Source organism: Macrosteles quadrilineatus, unplaced genomic scaffold, assembly GCF_028750875.1.
Source record: "Macrosteles quadrilineatus isolate MER2022 unplaced genomic scaffold, UCM_ALF_1.0 Scaffold_4__1_contigs__length_99947679, whole genome shotgun sequence".
Classification (NCBI taxonomy): Eukaryota; Metazoa; Arthropoda; class Insecta; order Hemiptera; family Cicadellidae; genus Macrosteles; species Macrosteles quadrilineatus.
The window spans coordinates 69001837-69029633 of NW_026542597.1; the positions used below are offsets into that span (position 1 = coordinate 69001837).

Genomic DNA, 27797 nt, shown 5'->3' on the forward strand with positions numbered 1-27797 from the left:
CTTAGCGCAGACGTGCTAAACAAACTGTCTCTAAACTGCAACCTCAAAACTTCTTGTCTTGTAACACCGCTTGCGCTAATGCAAATGCAATAGAAAAAAGAAAGAACAGAAATTGTTGTCTGCTAGAGAAGCAGAAGAATAGAAGCAGACTTCCATAGCAAGTGCGAATTACGTTTTACTCTGGGATCACGGCATCTAGCAGACAACATTTGTATATATCATATTTCAAGTTTATAAAGGTGACAGTGCACGTTTTGGTACCATGTATAAGAGAACTCAGTATAATTTGTTCCAGTATCTTATTCGCCATCACTTTTACTTTCTCCCCCTATACCATAGTATATGGAGAAAGTACCGTATTGTTTTCGTCAAAATTTTCGAGTTTGAGTTTTGAGTGGATATATTCGTTTTGGGTCCCCCTGGACCCAAAAAAGTGGTTTTCGAAGTGATGTCTGTGTGTGTGTGTGTGTGTGTGTCTGTGTGTCTGGATGTGTACAGAGCTAGAGACTACACCTGTGTTCGATTTCGATGAAATTTGGTATGTAGGTTCTAATCCATGGTATCTCCAGGCGTTTTTTTCATTTTTTTGAAATTTTGATTTTTAATGGGATTTTCCCATAAAAACCCATAAAAAGCCGGAAAAATCGAATTTTTTCAAAAATGGCCCGAACAATTTTGATAAAAATTTAGTATGTTGTAGCCCTTTAAACTCTGAACAAAATGGTACAAATCCCATTTCTCTTATTTAAGACCGGAACTATTTTACCGACCTTGTTTATTTGGCTAATGGCGGAGGACATTATTTAATCGGAAACTCACGACCACGACACGATTACACAATAGTTGAAAATGAAACGTTGTCACTCGATAGTCGATAGAAACTGATTACTATTCGTATTTTTGCCCGATGGTAATTTTTTATTAATTACTTGAAACACTATTTTGGCCAACTTGATTTTGTTTTATGTTTTCCAAAGCTCCAACTAATTATGTGACCAGATGGGAAGTATTCGAAAAGGTCCGAACTATTCGACCACCGTCGAACTATTAAAAAAATCGAATACTCGCAGATAGAACGAATCAATTCGAATAGTAGTTTTACTATTCGATTCGATTCGAAATTTCAAATATTCGCACACCCCTAACTGTAACATTGCCTAACCATAGAGATTATTGACGTCGTAACATTGCCTAACCATAGAGATTATCGACGTCATAATATACGGTACAGTAACATTGCCTAACCAAAGAGATTATTGACGTCGTAATATACAGTACTGTGACATTGACTAACCATAGAGATTATTGACGTCATAATATACGGTACAGTACTGTAACATTGCCTAACCATAGAGATTATCGACGTCGTAATATACAGTACTGTGACATTGACTAGCCATAGAGATTGTTGACGTCGGCAATATACAGTACTGTGACATTGCCTAACCATAGAGGTTATTGACGTCGTAATATAAAATACAGTAGAACCTCTTTAATCCGAACTCCCGTGATCCGAACGTCCACTAATCCGAACACCTCATTGCTGTACTTTATACACAGTACAGTAGTTCTATAGGTCTCGCCACCCTAAGTTGAGGCAGCCCAAACTGACCGGGAGGGTCATTACCATCTGGTCCCGCACGACCCTTTATAATCCGATTAGCGACACTTCCGTGAACGCTCTAGTTCAATAATTATCATTAACAAATTTTAAATCGGCTGTATAAATTTAGTCATTTACATTAATGACTTTGATTTAATACACATTTCCGTTTTCGTCCCATCAAAAACGGACAATGTTTACGGTTTGTGAGCTATAAACAATAAACCAAGTAGTGTTTTTGTTTATAGCTCACAAACCGTAAACATTGTCCGTTTTTGATGGGACGAAAACGGAAATTTGTATTAAATCAAAGTCATTAATGTAAATGACTAAATTTATACAGCCGATTTAAAATTTGTTAATGATAATTATTGAACTAGAGCGTTCACGGAAGTGTCGCTAATCGGATTATAAAGGGTCGTGCGGGAACAGCCGGTAACGACCCTCCCGGTCAGTTTGGGCTGCCTCAACTTAGGGTGGCGAGACCTATATATTGTATACTGTATTTAATGTACATTACTGTTTATTCACTATATTTACTACTGTATTAAATAAAAACTGTATTTTACTTTATAAAGCATTTTTTTACTTTTCTCGTAGCAATTACAATCCATTGTAGCCTTGTTTTAGCTATTGTTATGTAAAGACAACAATATGTTCTGTAATCCGAACTATTCAATAGTCCGAACTACCCCCGGTCCCAATTGGTTCGGATTAAAGAGGTTCTACTGTACTGTAACATTGCCTGACCATAGAGATTATTGACGTCGTTATATAGAGTACTGTGACATTGTAAATCAATTAATTTGTTAATTAATTATTATTATTTATTATTATTATTTATTAATTTATTAATTAATTTTTAGACAGCTTTGTGTTAGTAAGAATCGGTCTTGTACATGGATACAGACAACTTTTTGTTAGTAAAAAAATCGGGAAAAATCGGAAAAAATCTGATCCATCAAAACCGGATCCAGCCCAAGATCCGGAATTTTTTGGATCCGATCGGGTGCCGGTTCTAGCTTCCAGTAGTCCAATATCCCGATCAGACCATCACTAGTAATGGGGTGTTTTACAAGTAAAGAAAGAATAAATGAATCAGTATAAAATTCAAACTAGCCAATTTAAGTTGAATAACTCTCCTATTGTGATCACTGTGAAATTCTTGAATATCTTTCTCAGTCACGGAAACATCATCACAGTCTTCCTCAGTCAAGGCTAAATATTGAATATTGCTCTGAGGTAATGAAAACATCATTATCATCTCCAGCGATGGCGGAAAAATCTTGAACATCTCCCGCGGTCGTCGTCCATGATCGCGGCAAAATTCTGATCAGATCTGGCAGCCGTGTAGACATCATCATTGTCTCCCATGGTTAAGAAATTGTCATTGTTTTCTTGCCCGCAACCGCACCAATATTGGTATTTTACCAATCTTGCGATCTTCGGAGATTTGTTGGGTATCGGTATCAAAATCAGCTTTGAGCAGTCGATTCCGATTTCAAAGCCAAGAATTGTTGGAGTCAGAATCGACTCCGACTTTTAGAATCAACCCCCATCCCATTATAAGATTCGTGGCCTAGCCCTACCTTGAATAGGAGTTTCTTGATCTTGAGGCTTAAGGCACATCCCCTCTACCATCTGGCCCCTGCTACCCTCCATGCTTAGCTGAAAAAAAGATAGGCTAGTGACAAATTTAAATTTGTAAAACAAGCCATCAAATAACAATGAAACAATAACTGATCAAAACTGTCTTACAACATAACATAGCTCTGTAAAAACTTTGTGGGTTATAGTTATAGCTACAACTTAGCTAGTAAGCTTTGTTACATGCAAACTGTTGTCACGAGATGTTGTCATCTCATCTTAGTTGAAGACAAGATGGCAAGTTGTCAGTGCGAGTCTTTGTTGTTGCTCTTTGTGCTGAACAGAATAAGGCGCAGAAAGAGAGTGTGAAATCCTCAGGTGCACTGTATTGGTCAAATAATGCTAAGTAATTCAAGCCAATTCATAGTGTCCAAACAGTTAGAATGAAAATTATGAAAAGTTTCAAAAGCTTTTTCGTATTAGGCATATTCTCTTGGTACAACACAACATGCAACCTACGAAGATTCAACTGACGTGAATTAGTAACTGCACGTATACCGGGGCTACATAAAATCGTGCGACTTGCAAAAACCGACTGGTATGTTTCATGTAGCATGTTATTTATTACTATTATTTATTACAGGTAGCTTAAAATATACTTACTGAGGCCTGCCCGTGCGTAAACATGGCTTATGAGATAATACATTATACAGCACAGTGTCATCTGCATATTCTATATATAAATTGAAATAAAATAGTTTATTATGGTTGGATTAAATTATTTGGATTCGATCTAAGGCCCTTAAATTACACGAGGTAGCCTGGCGACATCGCCAGCTATGATACTGGCTCCTCAGCCTGTCATGGGGCATTGATTCTTATGGATGTTATTACACGAGGGTAGCCAGCGTGTCACCAACTACTGTCACTGGCGACGTCACAACGCTATCTCGTATAATAAGGCTCTAAGTTTGTCAAACTATAAATGAAGCAAACTATTATTTTCCAGTTTTAGACTTTCTGGGACTGAAATATAATTGATTAATGTTTTTACAAACCTCTCTCTGGTTATTTTTAGTTTCTGGTTCCATTTCAAATTGTGTTGGCTGTGGTTCTATACTGCTCAAGCTTTCAAAATGTTCTTCAGTATCTTCTGTCAACAATCTGAAATTAAAATGAACGAAATATAAGTATTTGTACAGTAAAAGCTCACACAGGGTGTCTAGTTTATTTCCATTATAAAATTCAAGACTAATTCCAGACTTTTCAAGACTAATTCCAGATTTTTCAAGACTAGTTTTTTCAACAATTAGTGGGTGTTGATACCAAAATGTATCGATTCTTGATACCAATACCAATTTTTATAGCTTTTTCTAACCAAATTTTCTAAATAGTATTACACCAACTCTTTGTCTTTGTCATAAAGCAGTATTATGATAATGTGGTGTTTTCAAGTAAAGAAATAATGCAGCAATAAAAAAAAACTAGCTAATTTGGTTTTTTTTTATCATGAAATCTTCTGCGTACCGTACGTTTAGACATCATCATTGACTGCAGCGGTTACAGAAACGTGATCTTCGTCGTCCGCGATCACGGCAAAATCATGAACATTTCCCGCGGCCCCGGGTATACATCATCGTCGTCTCCCGCGGTCACGGAAACTTCATCGTCATCTCCCGCGGTCACGGAAACGTCATCGTCGTCGTCCGCGATCACGGCAAAATCATGAACATTTCCCGCGGCCGTGTAGACATCATTGTCGTCTCCCGCGGTCACGGAAACTTCATTGTCATCTCCCGCGGTCACGGAAACGTCATCATCGTCGTCGGCGATCGCGACAAAATTATGAACATTTCCCGCGGTCACGGAAACGTCATCGTCATCTCCCGCGGTCACGGAAACGTCATCGTCATCTCCCGCGGTCACGGAAACGTCATCGTCGTCTCCCGCGGTCACAGAAACGTCATCGTCGTCGTGCGGGATCGCGGCAAAATCATGAACATTTCCCGCGGCCGTTTAGACATCACCGTCATCTCCCGCGGTCACGGAAACGTTATCGTCGACGTCCGCGATCACGGAAAAATCATGAACATTTCCCGCGGCCGTGTAGACATCATTGTCGTCTCCCGCGGTCACGGAAACTTCATCGTCATCTCCCGCGGTCACGGAAACGTCATCGTCGTCGTCGGCGACCGCGACAAAATTATGAACATTTCCCGCGGCCGAGCAGATATCATCGTCATCTCCCGCGGTCACGGAAACGTAAACGTCATCTCCCGCGGTCACGGAAACGTCATCGTCGTCGTCGGCGACCGCGACAAAATTATGAACATTTCCCGCGGCCGAGCAGATATCATCGTCATCTCCCGCGGTCACGGAAACGTAAACGTCATCTCCCGCGGTCACGGAAACGTCATCGTCGTCTCCCGCGGTCACGGTGACGTTATCGTCGTCCCCAGCGGTCACGGAAAGGTCATCGTCGTCTCCCGTGGTTTCGGAAACGTCATCGTCGTCGTCCACTATCCCGGCAAAATCATGAACATTTCCTGCGGCTGTGTAGACATCATCTAAGTCTCCCGCGGTCACGGAAACGTCATCATCGTTGTGCGGGATTGCGGCAAAATCATGAACATTTCCCGCGGCTGTTTGGACATCACCGTCATCTCCCGCGGTCACGGAAACGTTATCGTCGACGTCCGCGATCACGGCAAAATCATTCGAACATTTCCAGCGGCCGTGTAGACATCATCGTCGTCTCCCGCGGTCACGGAAACGTCATCGTCGTCGTCCGCGATCGCGGCAAAATCATGTACATTTCCCGAGGCCGTGAGGACAATCATCATTGGCTTTCGCGGTTACGTAAACGGAAGACGACAATCACGGCAAAATCATAAAAATTCCCGACTTTGAAATCAAATTTAAGACTAAATCCCGACTTTTCAAGACCATTTTGAAATTCAATACTAATTCCCGACTTTCCCGATTTTCCCGACTACTAGACACCCTGCACAGTAAGCAGTCCTGTTTGATAGTTGTCAAAAAGTTGGCGTTTTCTATAAAAATCAGTCATTTAAATCAACACATTCTGTCGGCTCAATTCAATTACTTCTGTATTGTTTAACAAACTAGCGACAACATTAATATGGGGATGAAACGTCTTGTTCTATTAATAGTCAAAGGTAATACATACACCAATAAATACTGGCTATTTCTAAGCTATACCGGTAATAAATTTATAAAAAATTAAACTTACGATTCTGGTTTAGAACGACTCTTAGGACCAACACTAAATATTTTTGAATGGTCATCTTCAATTTGTATTTCTTCATATTCCATGTTTGGCTCTTTCTTTGGCAAAACTTCGCTGTTATAGGAATCCACATCCGTATTAATGAAAATATCACTTTTGAACGATGCACAAGGACCAAAATTTGTTGAACCTCCTATGACATAATCTTGATTGGCTTCAATAGTTCCAAAACTTAGCGGATCTGTGCAGGGCTCAAATCTCTTGCCAAAATAAAAGTTTGTTTTATGATAGTGTAAAATATTTTCCTTTAGAGGTCCACTGTAAACAAAAATTATTTTATTTTCATTGGTTTTTAAATCAATATTTACTAACTGCTTAAAATAATAGTAATGCATACATTCCTAAACATATTGGTTTTAATAATTTGAACACATGAAAACCTTGACATTTTCAAGCTGACTAAGGTATACATAAAACTTTGATTAACACTTTCATTGCTAGGGGCGGGAATTTACGCCCCTCTGTACCGGCACCACTGGCGCGGGGCGGGAAATGTCCTCCTTCTCCAATACCAACAACCTTGCTTCAATGTAAGCTCAGCCATTGCCGGGGAGCGTTACAATTGTTGCCAGCCTTAGCTTAGAATATAAGCTTTAGTCTGGTGTAGGTTGGTACTAAAATGTCCTGTAAAATCCTGTCTGGCAATACTTTTGTCCCGGTTCCGGCAATTTTCTCTTTTCGAGCCACTGGAAAAATATAGTGTATTTACAAAGACACTAGTTGGCTACGGATCCAGGCAGTGCTACTACCTTTGGGTGTTTCAGTGAACTACATCCACTCTCGGGCTAATGCAGCACAATCACCGCTGCTCTATTTTTTATTCGTCAGACTGAAATATTTGATTGCCAATTGCGTTCACCGATTCAGTTGCGCGGCGCGTAGGCGAGCGCCTGTTTGAAGGTTTGCCGCACTGAACGTGTTAACTTAATTGAGATCATAAGTTGAGTCATTTTAACCCTTGAGTGGTGTCTTTGGTGAGTGAGTCCGATGACGTAATATTTTCATCAAGTTCCTGCTCCTCTCGCTAGGATGCAGGACTTGTGTCTCCTGCTACCTTCCTACCTCGAATCAGTCTACCAACAGATGCGAGGGCGTAATTTTGAGGTTACAGATTTGTCTGCAATTGGGTACGTCGGTCCCCTACACCGAAGACACCTAGGGTGTGATTGGTCCAACATACCAAAGATACCTAAAATGAAATATAGTACTATATATAATGTAACACTATGCTATGTATAATACTACTAGCAGAGTACCCATCCTTTGTACGGGGTTGGTGTATAAGTGTAAAATGCTAATTGAAGTTATACTCTAACTTAGCGTTTGCAATGGGAGAGGACACAGTTAGATAAAATTAGCTTCTTTAAATTTACGGTATACTTAGTATTACACATCTACCATAGCAATAATGTTCTACCTCTCCACCTAAACAATAGAGAAAAATAAATTATTAAAAATTCGCAAAATATTGCAAATTATTCATGCAATTAAAAACAAACACAAATTTAAACAATCCTACTTTGATAGTTCTCATTGCCTATCACAGTTTTTTGTGGCTGGTTAGTTCAAATTAGCTGTTTATATAAATGCAAAACAATAATAGTGCTGCACCCTGTTGGTAAATCTTATAACTTTTTAATACCGGTACTTTTGCATATCATAGAACCAACTTTTTTAGTTGAAACAGCTGACTAAATACTTTAATTCCCTTTAAATATGAATACTCATAAGGTTAACATGGGGAACTACAGAACCACTGGGGCGGAGCCCGAAACGATTTTTGAGATAAGAATATGCCTATATGTTAATCGGGAATATGATCTATCATCATGCCAAATTTCAGCCCAATCCGTCCAGTGGTAAATGCGTGATTGAATTTCAAACAAGCAAACAAACACACAAACTTTCACATTTATAATATTAGTAAGATAAGATAATGATAGTGTAATTTTTTTATATAATAAAAATTATAATATAGTAATCATTTTACATATTTTTAAGTTACAAAAACGGTCTCACAGTCTGAAGATACCAAAGGTGTAGGCCAATCAAAGTCGCCATTACTCTATGGGTAAAAATGCATTTTTTGAAGTCTCAGTCAAAAGGTTAAGAATATAAGGAATTCTGATGGTTTATTTTTTTTACACTAACAAGTCCATAAAATTTCATAATATATCAGTGAAGGCTTTAGTAATTTGGAAACAGTATTTAACTTTTGATAAATGTATTAATTTTTTTTTTATATGTTACCAATACTCAGATGGTTTTTTTTCACGATAACCCCCATAAAAATGTAAACATATATAGGAGTAATAATTTTACATATTTTTATCTTTTATGATTTTAGTTATATAAAAAAAAAAAATCTAAAATGGTCTCGCAGACGGAAGACACTAAATGTGTGATAAAAATCAAGACACCACTCTAGAGAAGTAATAAACATGATGGTATACCCAAATATTTGTCTTCAAAGGATTACTTTAGACTGATTTTGGTGTCATATTTTATCTACTAAGATAATGGCTTTGTACTGTTCTTGTAGGCCTAAATGTTAAATATAGTCAAATCTTGATTATCCAACCTACAGTATTCAAGAGAAGAACAGGCGCAGAAAGTCACTCGATCTTCCACCGGAGGTGTTCAATAAGTTAAGTATATTCATAAGCATAAGCACAAGCTTATTCAATTTTAGGGATCCAAGAACAAATATACAAAAGCGTTCCAGAGAGTTTGTATGCAACCTGTACATGAATTTGAACTCGTGGTGTTTTTGATCTCTGTGGACTTCAAAACGGAAAAGTAAATCGGTCCCGGGTCCAGGTCTTATGGCGAGACCTACGGTAATGGCTTATTCCCTATAGGGTTAAATTTGCTAAAAATAACCCCGCAGCAGCAAACCTGCAAACTAGTGATGGTCGGATCCGGATATCGGACTACCGGATCTGAGCTAGAACCGAAGCCCGATCGGATCCACAAATGGAATGGAATGGATCCGATTTTTTTTATACTATTAACACAAAACGGGCGAGTATTCGAGTTCGAGTAGAGTACGGCCTTGAAACTCGAGCTTATCTTTGAACTCGCCAGTTTGGTTTAAAATTGTAAAAAATCAATATTTGTTGAAATGTAACTTGTGTTTACATAAAATGATGGATAATTTGTATTACTGTAGATTCTACAGTAATACAAATATAGAAATAACCAAAAGAGGTAGTTGTCCTAACCTATTTTTATAGCTGTCACGACAGAATAGGTCAACTCAAAGCAGTCACCGGCAACTGACTGGCAATGGTATACTGACTTGACACAGAATAGAATGACGTGATCGGTAGTGATTTTGTTTTAAAGTAAGCCTACTGTTTCACAATAGAAAATTCCACTACTGAACTGTTACGTAAGCAATAAATTTATGTTTATAAAAGTCAGAATAGAAACACTATAAAGGCAAAACAATAGAAGGGAGGGAGGGGTTGTGCAATGACTTCGAAATGAGCGGAATAGCAAAATTGAGTAGGGGGTTGGGGGGGAGGGAAGGGTGAGACCTTTGAGCTATATTTAGACAAGACTTTCACAACTTCCCTAATGGCTGGGTACGGGGATTACAATAGCAGGTTTTTCATTGCCTGGTTTGACTTTTGTCTTTTTGTGTAGGAGATTTGAATAATCAAACACTAAAATTAATAGAATAACAATAACACACAAAGTAAACAAGAAATGAAATACAGAACACGATGATTTAACACTGTCACTCAATTTTGTTGTCTAGAAGGGTCGGTGAACTAATCAATAAATAGCCAAAACCAGTTTCCTCCCCCTCTTGCAGTCTCACCACCACCCCTACTCCCCCCTAAGCCGGGAGGCCCAAAACTTTGTCCTTGAAACACCCTAGCCTCTGAAACAATAAACCCTTACACCCGCCCGTGTTTCTGTTTTGACAACAGGTTTATGAATGCGTTCACTATTTTTCATTTTCCAGAATTAACTATCAATTATTATTATTTGCAAGTTACAAATAGGAAACTACATGACATTATGGTATTCAATGACCCATGTATTATCAAAAATTAATAATTCATTACTTATTTTGATAATAAAAAGCATTCATTACATCACGCAGCACTTATTGATATATATATATATAATTATCAAAGTTACTGTTACTTTATACAAAATAAAATAGGTACAAAATTGTGTGGCCAGTCAAACTTTATAAACAAATATTTTATTCTATAAAATACAGATGGTAAATAGGGGTTGGTTTAAAGGAAATAAAATACAAAACAGATTAATTAATTATTTTGATAAATTATAGAAAGGTTATGGGATTGATTGAACTAAAATAACCGCAGGGAAACTTATAAGTAGAAAAGACGTCAACCACAATCTGTTTAATCAGTACATCGTTGAGAGAGAGAGGGGGAGAGAGAGAGATAGCAGATAGGGGCGTTTGATAGGGAATCTGAAACAAGGAACAACGATGTGACAATACTCGTTTATAGCCTTATTGTCTCGTCCACTACATTTGCACACGTGACCACTTTTTGTTTCTTCCTTATCTATCATCCGTCCCAAAATGGTATTCCTGAAATAGTTTGTTGGTATAATCTCCCCTCCCACACAAGGCGCAGTGCTCAGTGCGTACACTGTAGGTTGTCACGGCAACCGTGTGTCGTCATAGCGACTAGCCAATCACGCACTCGCACTACATTGTAGATTACGATACGAATAGCTGTGTTAGAAAGACAGCGCAATAGGTGGTAGTTTGTCTCTTTCGTATCTCCTCAAAATTACGATCGATAATCAGATAATCATTGCGCAACGTAGAATTGTGATAACTTTGTTTTCAATAACGACACATATTAAGTGTTTTTATATGGACACAGTTAGTCTTTGACATTGCCTAGCCATATGAATTATTTTATTTAAAAAACCCGCCCTTGAAAAAATAAAAAAACTTATCTGTATTTGGATCCAGTACCAGGGCCGGATTTCCCAATAGGCCCGGGCCTATGGGCGCGAGCTCCCAGAGGGTGCACGGGCGTGAAGATTTTTTTAAATATCTAAAAATAAATAGTCATACTTAAAAAAAAAAAAAACTCTGGCTAGTAAAGCATTCTGGTTCCGAAGTTCATAGGTAGAAATAATTGTTAGAAAATGTAAACTATTTTTCAGAATTACACATCAATTTCGTTACAACATTGGTAATACGGCACTACGGGAGTAGGCTGTAGGGATGTTGACGACCGCACTGGCACTATGCTGGCTGGCCTGGCGCTACTGATTGGAGGGATTAGGGGCGCATGCATGCTAGACACTGTTACCACCCTCACCTTACAAAACAAAAAATCTTTTGATTAGTTTACTACAATCTGCATGATCAAGCTAAAATATATAATACGTCGTGTTTAATATTTTTTAAATGATGAATTCATCTTTAAAATTAACGAAAAAATATTAATCTCAGTTTGCAATAGGTTTTACAAAAGTTCAATACCCTCCAAAGCACCATAAATGCTGTAATTTTCTCCTCAGACCTAAGGATGAGTATGGTTGGCCGGAATATTGCTCCGTTTTGCTTTTAAAATATAACCTAGATGCAGTATGGCCATAGATTAATATAACTCAAATCAACTTCTTATCACATTGTGAATTAATTTTTTTCACGTCTAGTTCATGTTGGTGACACTGGACGTTAGTTTGACTTACTTTTGTTTCTATTTTTTTAGGGGTAGTTCTATGATGTGTGTTTTAATTTCTTGTAATATAACCAGGAGACGACCTATTGTTTGTGATTAGATCGTTTTATTTAGGATAAAATAGGTTTAATAACAATAAATGTTTTAAGCTAAGAATGATGACAAGTCTACTAAAGGAGTATATTTAATCTATGGTAAACGTAGTGTATGTAGTTCATGTTATTGGGCCTGAAATTGGAATCAATGGCCATGTTTTTTTGCAGGAATGCTCGGAGGGTGGAGTTGTTTTGTTTCAGTCCCACAAACGTGAGCATTTACTAAAAGCATAAAATTGCTAAACGTGTTTAAGACGGCATATTGTTGCTAAACAAGTCAAATCTTAAAATAACTTGCAATGATAAAATTCCGACGTGGAGTGGTATTCAAGCAATTAACTTAGGCCTAGGGGCACGATATAGTTTTAAATAAAGGTTTAAAGGAATGTAACTGTGACCAGACTATAGGGGGCGGAAAATTATTTGGGCCTAGGGGCGCCAAAATGTTAAATCCGGCCCTGACCGGTACCAACATTTTCTTGGATCCGCCCATCACTACTGCAAACTATAGTTATTTGTGCAACTAGTGAGAAAAGTGAGCAATTGACTCACTCGAGAGAAATCCTTACTCACGAGCCGTAGGCGAGTGAGGAATGGTTTCTCGAGTGAGGCAATTGTACTTTGAACTCGAGTTGCACATTATACTTTTCCTACAGTTACCATAAAAAAATAAATTGGTGAAGAAACATAACCTATTTTTACACAGAAGTGAACTGACGTGCGAATAGCCACTGCCTTTAATATAACATTTAATGGGAAGTGAAAAATACAACAGTACAACAGCTGACCAGCTGATTTAAAGCCAGTGCTGCCAACGTATTTCGCGCACATACGACGTTGCCTGCATGTTACGCGCTCACTATTTCGTGCCTTCACGTTGCAAATCTGGAGTGAGACAAAGTAATTAGAGTGAGACAATGTTAACATTGTCTCACTGATGAGCGAATTGGCCACTTTGCTTTCTCAAATCAGTGAGTGAACATGTACATTGTTAGGTAACTGTAGGAAAAATGAATTTCCTAGTTAGATTTTCAATATATTTCTTATTTAGGACTAAACAATGTTAATTTTAATGAGTACTTAGGTTTGGGCCTTTTTGTCTTCTTTTGGTCTTTTTTCTGGGGATGGTGTGAGTCATCAAAATCTTCCTTTGACGATTCTTCTATTGTTACAGGAAACTGCCCTGCAAACATACAGATTTATCAAACCTTAAAAACAAAAACAGACAATATGTTCTAAGTGAACTATAAGGTTAGTTGATCAAATTGTTTACTAACATTTCAATTCAAATGTACTAGGCATGGGCGGTAGTTAGCTAACACATATCTGAAGCGGATTGCACGGACCTTTCGTGTTAAATTAAATGAAAGTTTGACCTTTTTTATCTTTTAATTAGTCATAGTCAAGAATTTATTCATAGGTAAAGTAACATACTTAGCCTACATGAATACAATTTTTAATTCATCTAAGTATAAGGACAGGTCCATTAAATATACCTTGAGACTCCTTTTGGAAATATTGGGTTTTAGTTCCATTTAAATTTTTAAAGGAGGAGGAAAAATTCATGTTCTGCATTGACAGTCTTTTTTAAGAGCCCTAATTTATGATTTACAACGAGAAAGTTATTTTTGTTCAGTGTATTGTGAAGCGGTCCTGCCAACATTCATCGTCAGATGACTGAAGTCATGAAGCAGTGAGATGGCTGATGTCATTTGCAGGCCCTAATGCAATTTGTGAGGGTTAACTGTTGAAATGGGCACTTTATGGGTTTTTTATAAGTTAAAACAACATAACCTGCAATAGAGAAAACTGAAAACCTTATCTACCAGCTACAGTGCAACCTCTGTCAAGCCCAATAATAGGCCTAACCACCCAAACGATAAATAAATATAAAATCTTAACCCCTTTATAATTTGACCCATTACATCCTTACTTTCTAACCTGGCTAGGATTATGATCCCTTTTCAGAATAAGTGTGTAATTTGAAAGACAGACATCAACAAATTACTTACTTTTTAAAGACCTTTTCTTTTTATTGTTGCTGCATGACAAATAAGTAGTCATTTTCTTGATTTTCTTGTAGTAATTGTGGATGTAGTACTTAATGTCGCGCCAAGAGCGACGATCCAAAGCCGAGTTCTGCCTGATGCACTGTTCGCACTCTTTTTTTCCTGGAACCACACGTTTTTGGATCGCCAAATGGAAGAAAGTCATCACTGCATCCTTTTCTTCAGTGGTCCATGATCGCTTAGGTATTGGTTCTGAAATTAAATTTTTATCGTGTTAAGAAATTTAATGGTAGGAATAAAAAATTGGTTTACCAATGAAGCCTTATACTCAGTTTTATAAGTATCCCACAAGCTTTTAAAATAATTAAATATTTGACTAAAAAATGTAAATCTGTCTTTCAGAAAAATTAGTTTTTAAGCATAAATTAGGCTTTGTTTATAGCAGATAAAAAAATTGTAAAAAACTTTGGAATAAGGTAAGAATAGGGTGAGCAGTGATGGAGTGTGATGATATAGCTGCAAATTATGTCTTGTGAAGTTCACTCCTCAAGTCTGCACTGCGAGTAGTGTTGAATTTAAAACTATTCTTTACAACAAAATCAAACATATTTGCAAATAGATAATGAAGATACGCTCGATGTTGAGCAAAATATATGTCCATTCTTGCTATCATTTAAAATTTAAACTGAAACAAAAATTAAGAAAACAGAATTTTTTTACTTTTTTTAAATTTACTATTCTTTTAGTGAACTTGAATGCCGGCTATTTGAATTAAAACCAGAACTCAATGGAACTCTGTATATGAAGTATATTGATTGATATTACAGTATGTAGACACCCTGCTAGTCTGGAAAGTTCGGCACTTTGGCGGTGCCGGATTGTTGAAAATACCAGATTACTCTGCAATTATTGCGAGACTAGAGAAAATATTGCTAATTATAGAGCATCAAACAAATTGATGGCTGGCAGGCTATCATTACATGTTTTACTGTGCTTTCCCATATTTCTTATAGTAGTGATGAAATTGCTAAAAATAAAAACGTAATAAATATTATGTAAATAATAAAATGTATAATAAAATGTAATAAATTAAATAGAAGTCGCTCTCCACGTAGGAGGGTTGCTTCTGGTGTATGACGATCGCTTGCAACAAATATTTCCTGCACTGGGAAAACTATTACAAGTGCGGTCGCAAACGTTTGCAAAGGAAAGCTCAGCCTACAATGGCCAGTTAAAGTTCCAGGGTCTCCGATAGGGGACGCTCCTGACTTAGGACAATTTCTCCCGAGATATAACTATCCCTTCTGAGGTAGGATGATTGTTCCCGAAATAGGACGGTTGCTCGCCACGTAGGAGGATTGTTCTGAGGTAGGCTGATCGCTCTTGACAAAGGACGATCGAGCAGGCTCTGTTGAGAGCTCTCATTGGGCTTAAAACCGCACTCAACAAAATTTATTTGACTATTTTACACCAGTATTGAAAGTGCGGACCATTAGATGACAGAAGACCACCGGTATAGTAGGTACTGTGCAATTTTTAAAAATCCTCATCAAAATTAAATTTAAGACTTACTCCTTAAGGGCCTTTTTGTCTTCTGGTGTTCTTTTTTCTGAACGTTGTATGGGTCATCATCCTTTGACAATTCTTTCATTGTTACATCAAACTTCCCTGAAATCATAAAAATCCATTAGATATTTGTCAGTTTATAAAAAGTAAAAAAGCTAATTTACAACAATTTTAAAACAATTTTAATTTAAATGTACTAGGCATACAGCAATGAGCTAACAAAAATATTAAGTGAATTGGAAAAGGTCATTGGTAAATTATTGGGAAATTTTAACTTTTTATCTTTAAATTACATTTTTTCAACTAAATCTTTTTCAATCAACATAGTTGATTGAATTGAAACCCATGTTGGTGGGGAGATTGGGATTGTAGTCTGGTTTAGACCCAGTGACTGCTGGTACGCAAGGTAAATAAATGCTAAAGAAACTAACAGTTAGAGGAATTGGAAAGGTTGTAGCTTTGGTACCGTAGGCATCAAACCATTTGCCTCAGAGCAAATCTATATCTGTGAATTGTAATTGCCCGAGGCGCTATCGTCAACCCATTCTCAGGTTACAGCGCCAGTGCAAAGATCTCCCGCAATCACGGCTCCATAGTCAACATGTATTACGCTCACAGCGCAATCACCAACACATTCCGCCGTCACAGCACTATATTCAAAATGTCACAGCGCCATCTAGAACATCTCCCGAAATGATGACACGATTGTCAAAATGTTCAATGCTCGCGGCACAATCGTCAACAACCGACCCCCCTATCAGCGCTATTGTGAACCTTGTTATTTATAATCATTTTCTGTGTTATACGACATTATTGATTAGGTCTGATAGTTGATGAAAATTATGGAAATTAACACATACAATTCACTATTGTATTGGCACTATTGTAATTCTTAATGAATGAACAATAAAGAATATTGTATTGGATTGTATTGTAGTTGAGACTTTACTGAATATATAGATTAGATTAGCCTGTATTTCTAAGCTCAATAAACTTTGAAGTTCACAATTTAAAATAAACCAGAGTTAATGTTTCAATTACTTTAAGAAATTGTTAATGTCAGTTTAAATGACATTATTACACCATTTTAGGTTTTTGATAAGAGTGATATTTTTGTAATTGCACTACATTAAGAAAATCTCATACAGTAACGAGTTTGCTTCGGCATGGACTTGTTGCAACACTCACTTCAAAGTAGTGCCTTTGAATATTGATTAGATGATATAACTGGACGTTCCATCCCCATGTCTATGTTGTCACCAGGTTTTAAAATAGAAATGTATGGAAAACTTTGTATTGAGTTGGATCGTGATGTTTAATTGCTGATTTTTGTTGAATATGCACTTTCTAACAAAGTCAAAATGATAGGACTTTTTATTGCATCTGAAAAGTCTTGTCAACTATCTCAGGAATGAAAAATGTGGTTGAAAATATAATTTTAGACACTGGTTCATTCTACTTTATTCTTTATCACTAAAAAACTGGCGACAGCTGGTCTATATGGATGGAATGTCAACTTCAGTATCCACTTACTGAACTAGAACATTCACCAGTAAATACCCCACAGCAAACATGTCCAGTTGTTTTAAACTGTACTGCAGAGAATCTCATGATTGAATACCTAATATATGACCAGGGAATATCATCAACAATTTTAAAAATGTTATAAATTAGAGTGAACAAAACACAAATTTATTTGAACAGGGAGATGTAAAACCAAGTAGGAAACGAAAGCTTAACTAAAAGGTATAGAAAGAAAAAAATCTTGTTTCATTGGGATCCTACCTGCATTGTGATTAAGTTCTGAGTTTGCACCTACTTCTTTGGTTGATTCTTGAGATTCGACAATTGAATTTGAGAAACATTGTACGGACCATTTTATTTCCATTAAATTAAGAAAATCTTTTAAAGATTCACTCTTTGATTTATTACAATTTCTTAAGGCCTCGCCTCGCTCAATAGTGATACATCTCCTCAAACTGAATCCTAATTTCAGAGCCAAGGAAGGAATTTTATACTGAGGCTGTAATGTTTGATTTTCTGAATCAATTTTGATACACATTTGCTTCACTGCGGCTACCAAATTATCAATCTCAAATGGTTCAAACCAATCTTTTAAAGTTTTATCTCCACCCCCTGATAGTTTTCTTAGTGTTAGTAGAAGCCGTCCCAACTGTCTCATTTCTTGTCTTATTAATTCGTGTTTGGTTAATCCATACTTCTCAAATTGTAAATTGCCTAGTTTTAGAATGAGGGGGTCATTTTTACATGTCTCTGTTACTTTATCATCCTTCATAGGTTTTAAGATTTTCTCATTAAAAATTGCTGGCTGGTTATGATCTTGTATTAGAGAACTCATCAACAAAACTCTACTTTCTACCTGAACTCTTCTCCGCTCTATAACTAATGGTTTGTTGAATAATTTCTGTCTCTTAATATTGCATGAATATCTGATGTGATGCCAAAGATGCTTTTTAATTAGGAATCCCAAGCAGTAAGGACACGGTGAGAATTCACTATAAGAAACATCCTCTCCTCGATTAGGCCGACGGACAAGGATCAGTTCACCAGATTTCTTTGATAACACTTCAATGTTGTGATGGTAATCGCCGATTCTACCCAAATCTATAAATCCATTTCTCCTAACAAGAGATTTTTTTGGCATGGCCAACAATTTAGCTACCTCAATTTCTGTGCTATGTATATTTATAAAATGTTTGTGTAATTTTGTCATTACTCTGTAACAAAACATGCAACAGTGACCTTTACTTCTTACTATATTTCCTCTATCATCCCTTTTCACTTCATTTACAAAAATTCCTTTTTTCTTATCATTTCCTTTTTCTTTACTAGATTGTATTTCTTCTAAGCTATTTTGTTCATTTACGTCTTCATCTTCAACAAACCCTGTTGTCTCGTCTGACTGGTTATTATAAAAATCATTACACTTGGGCTTATTCAAAACAGTGTCATCTTCAACCGAATCTGAGACATGGTAAATGCATTTGACTGGTCTCTCAATCCATGAATCACCCTCTGTAACAGAAATAAACAGTGTTTATCAATATAAAATGCCCAGGAATCCTACTTATTTGATAACTCCTTTGGCCATTGAAACCCTAGGCGGTCTTTGGCCTAGCCAACCATGTGCCTCCAGGATCCTCTGTCTTCTGCCAACTCTAGGTCTGCTCCCATTCTTCTTAGGTCCTTTGTAACCTCGTCAACCCATCGTATCCTTGGTCTTCCCTTTCAACGGAAATATAATACAAAAATTCAATTTAAATTTTCATCAAAAATAAATACAATTTAGTAGTATGGAAAACATTGATATTTCATTACTTGGCCAAAAAATCTATGTTCGACAAACACATCGGTAACCTACCATTGATGTAAAAAAACATCGACTATCGATGCTCATCCCTACAGAGTACCTCTTAGCACCTGCTATACCATCTCTCTCACCTCTGCATTGAATGTGGCCCAGTCATCTCAGCCTTCTACTCTTTACCACTCCCACAATATTTGGTTCCCTAAAGCCTACAATTCTCTCAACTCTCTTTTTTCTTATTCTCCATGAGTCTCTCTCTTTTATTGGTCCAACAATTCATTCATTAGGCTTATAATAAATGGTCTTGGCTAAGAAACAATTTAGTCAGTAACAAAGCTACGCAGATCATCTCACTCCATTATACATTCACCGTTCATCCACATTCAGCTTAAAATAAACACCGAATTGTGTCTTTCTCTTAAAGAATTGAATTGACCCAATTAGAATTACACAAATCGTCAAGTATGACCTTGCATATTAGAATAAGTTTTGAAAAATTCCTGGATTTAAAAAGTCTTAATTTACAGGCTATTGATAACAAGTAATTAACATGTTAACTACCAGTCTTCACCTCTGTATTAGTTGGCCTTGTGGCACCTGGTAGTGAATGGGTTTAGATAAATATAAAATGGTATAAAGAAACATTAGCCAACAGAGCCTTAAAAAAATAAAATATAGAACTCACAAATGTACATAAAAACTAAATTAGGTTATGACATTAGTGGCCTGTGTTTACCTTCAATAGGAGTTTCTTGATTTTGAGGCTCAAGATACGTCCCCTCTACCATCTGGCCCGTGCTGCTTTCCATGCTTAGCTGGAAAAACATAAGCTAGTTACAAATTTAATTTTCCATACAGGCAGTAGCGGCTAGCCCATAAGGACTCTCGGACGCCGCCCTCCCAACAATACAGAAATCAATATTTTTTTTATTTATGTAATAAAAAAATAATATGTCGTAATTAAAATTAAATTACAATTACTTACGACTACTTAATCAATATGATAATAATATGAAATGAAATAGTTTTAAATTTTGAATCCAGTAATGACTGTTTTGCGATAGTCGCTTTCATAATGTGGAATGCGGACGGCGGCAACCTCCGTCCCAAACTCAATGCATGTAGTCTTATGGTAGAAACACCTAACAGCGCTGAGGGTGCCGTGACGTCATTCCAATGCTTTACAATAGGAACTCTGGGGCAGAGTCCAAAGCTGCGCGCGCATCCATAAATCAGGGCAGCCACCCTAAACTGGATAATTCTGCATCACACACGATTAGGATAGGAAGAACCATGTTGGCAGCGCTGGAGCCATCATCCACACTGTCACTACCATAAACATTAACTAACCTCACTTCTTTCCATGTCCATGACCACAGTTCAGTTATAGTTTAGTGCCAAACGACCTGTTGTTTTGTGATCAATAGTGTTTAGTGATAGTGATGGAGGCGTAAGGAAGGCAGCGGTAGTTTGTTGAAGATTGAAAGAGCTAAGTAGAAATTATTAATAGTTATACTTAATTGATTGAGTTAGTTAGTTGGTATCTTTGAGTCAATAGCCTATGTTACGTCTGTAGTTTTAGTATAGGCTAACCTAATCAACCCGAAAACTAAGTAAACTAACCATAGGTAAAGTGACTCGGACAATTTTAGTTATAGTTACTTATTATTAAGTCTTAATAAGTTATTACGGGTAAATTTGCCGTGGGCTGAAGGCCTAAATCTAAATATTAATGGACGGCGGCATTTCGTTGTCGTCGACGGCTAACGTCACTAACGAAGTTAGCCTGATTATCAATGAAGGGATCAAAAATATTGACCACAGAATTTCTTTGAAAAAATTAGGACCTCCTAGACCTTTCATGAACATAAACCAAATTCAAAACAGTTCAAAGAATAAGAATAGCTTCACACGAAAATTTTCGCCACATATGTACAATCATGCAGATTGGCTATGTGGTTGTTCAATTAAAAATTCATTTTTCTGCTACACTTGTTTGGTCATGGGGGTTCAAGATAGAGCATGGACTGTAGACGGCATTTCAGACCATAAACATCTACTGGAAAAAGTAAAAAAACACAAAACAAGTGAAAAACACATAAATGCGTCAATAGAATATGCTGTTTTAGGTAAAGTTGATATTAGATGCCAATTGGACAATGCATATAGGTTAAAAATACAAAAACAAAATGAAGATGTTTCGAAAAATCGATACATTCTAAGTAAGCTAATTGATGCAATTAAATTTTGTGGAGCGTTTGAATTAGCATTACGAGGACATGATGAACGCGAAAATTCAAAAAATCCTGGCATATTTCGTGGTTTGGTTAACCTTATGGCGGAGCTGGATGTAACATTGCAACAGCACATAAATCAAACAAATAACCGAGTGTTTTTGGGTCTGTCTAAAACCATACAGAACGAGTTATTGGACTCAATATATTACGTTTGTCTGCAAATGATTCGTGACGAATTGACACAAACCGACTATGTTGCTATTGAAGCCGACGAAACAACAGACTGTGCCACTTTATCCCAACTAGTATTTGTTATTAGGTACGAGCTGAATGGCACGATTCACGAGCGATTTATCACTTTTATTAGACCAAAAGGCCATGATGCAGAATCAGTTAGCGAAACAATTTTTGAAGTATTAGAGCAATTAAACCTCGACAAAACTCCTGATAAAGTCATTGCCCAGAGCTACGATGGGGCTTCCGTAATGAGTGGCCAACACACGGGAGTACAAGCGCGTGTAAAATCTAAATATAAGAATGCAAATTTTGTCCACTGTTACGCACATCAATTAAACTTAATCATTGAACGCAGTGCTACACAAAATAAGCAGGTTAAGATATTCTTCAGTAATATCGAGGGGTTTTCATCATTCTTTTCCCAGTCAACAAAGAGAACTGCAGTTCTCGATGAGATAGTAAAACGTCGTATTCCAAAAAGCTCAGGTTCTCGGTGGAATTTTAAATCCAGAATTGTAAGCACAATTTTTAATTATCAAAGAGAGTTGGAGGAATGTTTAAGTTACATACTCGACGATGACACCAATGACTATGCCACAATAAATAAAGCTGTTGGCCTAAGAAGTATTCTAAAAGACGAAGACTTTATTTTCTGGCTGGACTTTTTCAATCAAATACTGCCCCACAGTGACATTCTGTACAACCAACTGCAGCAAACAACAATTGATTGCGTCAAGGCGTTTAAGTTTGTCGGCGATTTCAAAACTGTGGTAGATCGCGTAAGAAACTCGACCATGTTAGATAAACCGAGAGATAGTGAACCCGAATCGAGCAAAAAGCGGAGAAGGCACGACGATCAAAAACGCGTCGTCGCAAAGGAAGTGTGTGACATAATTACGTCGGGAATTGATGACCGTTTTACGTTTGTAAATCATTTGTCCGCGGCAAAACTGTTTCAGCCAAGTTTGTTTGGGGAGTTTAAAACCAAGTTTCCCGAAAAAGAGTTACACGCTGCTGCGGAACTATTTAGCCTAAATAAAACTGAATTGAAACAGGAGTTAAATGTTATTTACAATAGGGATGATTTTTCAACGGCCACAGGGTCATTAAGACTACTCAACTTTGTCTATGACAACAACCTCAAAGATGTGCTTCCAGAGTCAATCAAACTTTTAAAAATCATAAGCACAATACCTATGACTACTTCGGAAAGTGAACGTTGTTTCTCTACTTTGAAACGAATTAAAACGTTTACCAGGAGTACCATGAAACAAGACAGACTAAGTGCGCTTGCTATGTGTTCTATCGAAAAAAAGCTGTTGTCAACTTTAAACTTCAACGAAAAAGTAATAGATCACTTCGCCGGGCAGAAAGAAAGGAGGATGGATTTCACATTCAAACAGTACAATTAAAGTTAGGCCTTATCCTCATGGTATGGTTTTCTACTCATATTGCCGTGGATGTTTTAATATAAAATACAATTAGTCAAGCCTTACCCTCATGGTTTGGTTTTCTATTCGTTATTGCCGTGGGTGTTTAAATTATACAATTCAATCAATGTCAGGCCTTACCGTTTAGTTATCTACTCATTATTGCCGTGGATTTTTTACTATTAAATTATCAATTGTTAGTTATATGTTCAATACAGTGTAGTCCCGTTTTACAAGGCCGTAGGCAGGGAGGGGGTTAGAGGGTCAAACCCCTCCCCCAAAATTCCGAAATTGAGCAGTACAAATTAAAACTAGGTTTAAAAAGTTGAATTATGAAATAGAAACCACAATAGAGGATTAATTGTTATGTTTTGCAATATCTATTCATATTTAATATAGGCCTAGTTCTATTAGGATAATAAATCTGATCTATTAAATAAATTGGTAAAAAATATTTAAAAAATATACTTTACTTTACTCTACTTATGTCTATTTGCTCATGCATGACAAACAACAGGTGAAATGGGAGTTTTTGGACTATTATTGGACACAGTTTTAGGCGTTAAAATTGCTTCAGAAAGTCACCAAACGGCTTTAAAAATTTAAAATTTTTTCAGGGGGAGGACCCCCGGACCCCCCTCTTCTGTTGGGGGGTGCTCCACACCCCCCAAACCCCCCCGAGCCCCCCCCCCTAGACTAGGTCCTAGAGCCGCCACTGCATACAGGTAAGAAACACAATAGACAAATAGAATGAATATAGACCCGCAGCAGTGTTGCGGTTAGCATATGTTTCGGCGCCCTCTGCTAGGAGTGTAGAGTAGTTACGGCACACACCGCTGCAGCGTCAGCTGGCAGCATACTAGACTAATGGTAGATTCCAGACCATTGTTGTAGCATCACATGGTTAAACATAAGAAATCTATAATTGCATATTTCTAGCAGCTTCCTGAATGACCTTAGCCCGCGTTTACCCGAGGCCAGTAGGCCTAGAGGTTTATGGTCCCAGGGAACTTGAAGCATGATAGCTGAGGCAGGTAACCTGTCTGCCAACTAGCCTTGTGTATACACGGCTTATGAGGTAATACAGTGACATAGCCGGGGGGGGGGGGGGGGGGGGTCCTGGGGGTCCGGACCCCCCTTCCGGTCTTAAATATAATATTTTTTTTGTTAAATTTAATGTAAAATTATATAATCAATACTGTATTGACATTGGGGTTGATTATTTTCAATGCCATGAGAGCTAGAAAAGACCGTTTTAGGGCCTATATATTTTTAAAAATTTTCCCCGACATCCCTTTTACCTGGGGGGTTATTGAAGACCCCCCCCCCTATTTTGAAATCCTGGCTACGTCACTGGGTAATACAGCACAGTATCATCTGCACAAACTAGTATCATCTGGTTACTACATTCAAATGTATATGATGGTTTATTATTATTGGATTAAATTCTTTGGGTTTGATCTAAAGTTTGTTAAACCAAAAATGAAGCAAACTCCTCCTTCCAGTTATGTTTTTACAAACCTCTCTCTGGTTATTTTGAGTTTCTGGTTCCATTTCAAATTGTGTTGGCTGTGGTTCTATACTTCTCAGGTTTTCAAAATGTTCTTCAATATCTTTTGTCAACAATCTGAAAATCGTTTATCAAATTAAAATGAAAGAAATGTAAATGAAAAGAAGTATTTGTACAGTTAAAGTTCACAGTAAGTTGTCCTATCAGTTTTACTGTGTCAGAAAGTTGGTGTTTTATATAGAAATCAGTCACTTAAATCAACACACTATATCGGGAAAAAACTGTTATTTGATTTTAAATGCAAGAAAGTAATGTATTAAGTAAGTACGGTATCATGTGAAGTTAAGTACAGGGTGTTTACAAAAGAATGTCAGGATTTTAAATGGTAATGGCTTGGATAGGCCTACTATTTAAGGTAACTAAACTTTTTATACATCAAATTGAAGCTAAAATAGCTAAGTTTTGTTTCCCGTATAGCCGGGGAGGAAACTTTGACCTTGGCATGCGCAAAATAGGTGCACGGTGGTAGGCCGCAATTGTGACTCATACGCCTGACGCCCCAGTCGCTAGTACAATGTTTACGGAGCAACAGAAGGCACAGAGTGTAATCTGTAGTTGGCAGAGTTTATATCGATTGCAAAATTAAACTTAATTTAAATCTAACTGATGATAAAGAAATTTGACGCTGATTTAATGAGATTCGTGGCACCTTAGTGTTTTAAAAAGACATTCACCTGGCCAGCTAAAAACAAGCGATGACATAGACAAAGAAATTCAACAATGCTGCATCAGAAGCCCAAAAAATCGATTGCCCAACAAAGTCTTCAGTTGAACATACCTAAATCGACACTTCAAAATGTTATACTGTATACGTAAAAGATGGAGTTGTACCTAAAAAGATTCAGTTAAGACATCAGATAAACCTGCCGATTGCCCTTAGAAGCGTACAGATTTTGCCAATTTTACGCTCATATAAGACTGATGAAAATCTGAATTTTTTAAATTATTCCGAATTGTATCAAAGTATGAGAAAAAACTTTGTTCTTTTTGTAATTTGACGCTTAATTGTTTAAATCATTTAATTATCTTGAATAGTCCTCAAGCAACGACCGGTAAAATCCCGGCATTCTTTTATAAACACTCTGTATTTACATAGTTAATGTTAGGAATAAGCCATCCTAAGAGTTTTTTGACTTAGTAAAAAAATGTGGGTATTCAACATAAATCAGTCATTTAAATCAAGACACTTTGTCTGCGGTTCAATTCAACTACTTCCACATTGATTTACAAACTAGCAACAACATTAATATGGGGATGAAATGTCTTGTTCTACGAGGGTTGTTTTTTAAGTAAGGGCCGTTTTTATTTTTATCAAAAGATACAAATAATTTTGTAAAATAATTGCTATTTTCTGATTCTACACACTTTTACCTATTTTTCTATATAGTTGCATTGTTTATTTAAGGACTTGTCACAACGTACAACTAAGTTTTTAATTCCCTCTTCAAAGAATTCGGCCGCCTGCTCCGACAGCCAAGAGTTCACGGCCGCTTTCACTTCATCGTCGTCATTGAAGCGCTGCCCGCCAAGATGGTGTTTCAGATACCGGAAAAAGTGAAAATCGCTAGGAGCAAGGTCAGGGCTGTATGGTGCATGGTCCAAAACTTCCCAGCCAAAAGAATCAATCAAATCCCGAGTCTTTTGAGAGTTGTGAGGCCTAGCGTTATCGTGCAGGAGCAAAACTCCTTTTGTCAGCATGCCGCGCCATTTGTTTTGAATTGCTCTGCGGAGCTTCTTTAGAGTTGCACAGTAGGCATCTGAGTTGATCGTCGTTCCTCGTGGCATAAAGTCCACTAGCAAAACACCGCGCCGGTCCCAGAACACAGTTGCCATAATCTTGCGCTTTGACAGAGTCTGTTTGGCTTTGACATTGACAGGTGAGGTTGTGTGTCGCCATTCCATTGATTGTCGCTTGCTTTCGGGAGTGATATGAGATACCCACATTTCATCTCCAGTGACAATTTGACTCAACATGTCATCCCCTTCTTCGTCGTAACGAGTAAAAAAGTCCAATGAAGTGGCAAATCTCTTCACTTTGTGGTCCTCTGTGAGGAGTCTGGGTACCCACCGAGAACACAATTTCTTAAAGTTTAGCTTTTCAGACACAACTTTGTACAAAACTGATCTTGAAACTTGTGGAAATTGCAAAGAAAGAGTGGAAATTAAATTGTGAATCTTCTGTCCTCACGAACCTTTGTTTCGACTGCAGCCACCAAATCATCAGTGATCACAGAGGGCCGGCCTGAGCGTTCTTCGTCATGGACGTTTTGACGGCCATTTTTAAACTCTCTAACCCATTGTCGCACTTTACCTTCACTCATTGCACTCAAGCCATTAACTTCTGTTAACTGACGATGAATTTCTGCAGTTGATATGCTTCTATCGGTCAAAAAACGTATCACTGACCGTATCTCACACGCGGCGGGCGATTCAATAATCGTAAACATTATAAAGTAGCACGTCAGCTACAGAGCTGCAACTGGCATCAGTGTGAACGGGAATGATGCCGGCAAGTGGCGCGGTGGCTTGTTGCGGCATCCGCGCGAACTACGGGACTATACACGCAACCGGCCCTTACTTAAAAAACAACCCTCGTATTAATAGTCAAAGGTAATGCTTACACCAATAAATACTGGCTATTTCTAAGCTATAATAAATTTATAAAAAATTAAACTTACGATTCTAGTTTAGAACGATTCTTGTGACAAACACTAAATATTTTTGAATAGTCGTCTTCAATGTGTATTTCTTCATATTCCCAGTTTGGCTCTTTTTTTATCACAGCTTGACTATTATAGGGATCCACATCTGTTTTAGTAAAAATATCACTTTTGGACGATGCACAAGGACCAACATTTGTTGAATCTTTAATACAATCTTGCTTGGTTTCAACATCAGTTCCAAAACTTAGCGGATCTGTGCAGGGCTCATATTCCTTGTTGGTGTTAGATAAAGTATTTTCCCCCTTAGGTTCACTGTCAACAAAAATCATTCAGTTATTTTATTTTCATCAGTTATAAATCAATATTTTCTAATAAATTACCATAGCCTACATAAAATAATAGTAATGTACATGTATACACTAAACCCTACTGGTTGTTACAAAGAATAAGTTATTTTGTACCGTAT

The 27797-nt window shown here is 37.3% G+C and overlaps 2 protein-coding genes across 2 annotated transcripts in view; both read right to left on the reverse strand.

Annotated features, from left to right (window-relative positions):
* Positions 1-4348, reverse strand: part of LOC128992643 (uncharacterized) — a 30379-nt gene extending 26031 nt beyond the window's left edge. Inside the window, exons 1-2 of the mRNA XM_054416330.1 lie at positions 4249-4348; positions 3193-3271 (exon numbers count right to left, since the gene is read on the reverse strand). Of these exons, the coding sequence (XP_054272305.1) occupies positions 3193-3271; positions 4249-4281 (112 nt within the window). The 5' untranslated portion in view covers positions 4282-4348. The remainder of the gene's footprint in view (positions 1-3192; positions 3272-4248) is intronic.
* Positions 4349-6439: 2091 nt separating this feature from the next.
* LOC128993019 (uncharacterized) overlaps positions 6440-27797 on the reverse strand; it is a 28307-nt gene continuing 6949 nt past the window's right edge. The window contains exons 3-10 of the mRNA XM_054416771.1: positions 27347-27643; positions 24620-24725; positions 19931-20009; positions 17652-18902; positions 15873-15968; positions 14304-14552; positions 13372-13474; positions 6440-6758 (exon numbers count right to left, since the gene is read on the reverse strand). Coding sequence (XP_054272746.1) covers positions 6440-6758; positions 13372-13474; positions 14304-14552; positions 15873-15968; positions 17652-18902; positions 19931-20009; positions 24620-24725; positions 27347-27643 — 2500 coding nt within the window. The remainder of the gene's footprint in view (positions 6759-13371; positions 13475-14303; positions 14553-15872; positions 15969-17651; positions 18903-19930; positions 20010-24619; positions 24726-27346; positions 27644-27797) is intronic.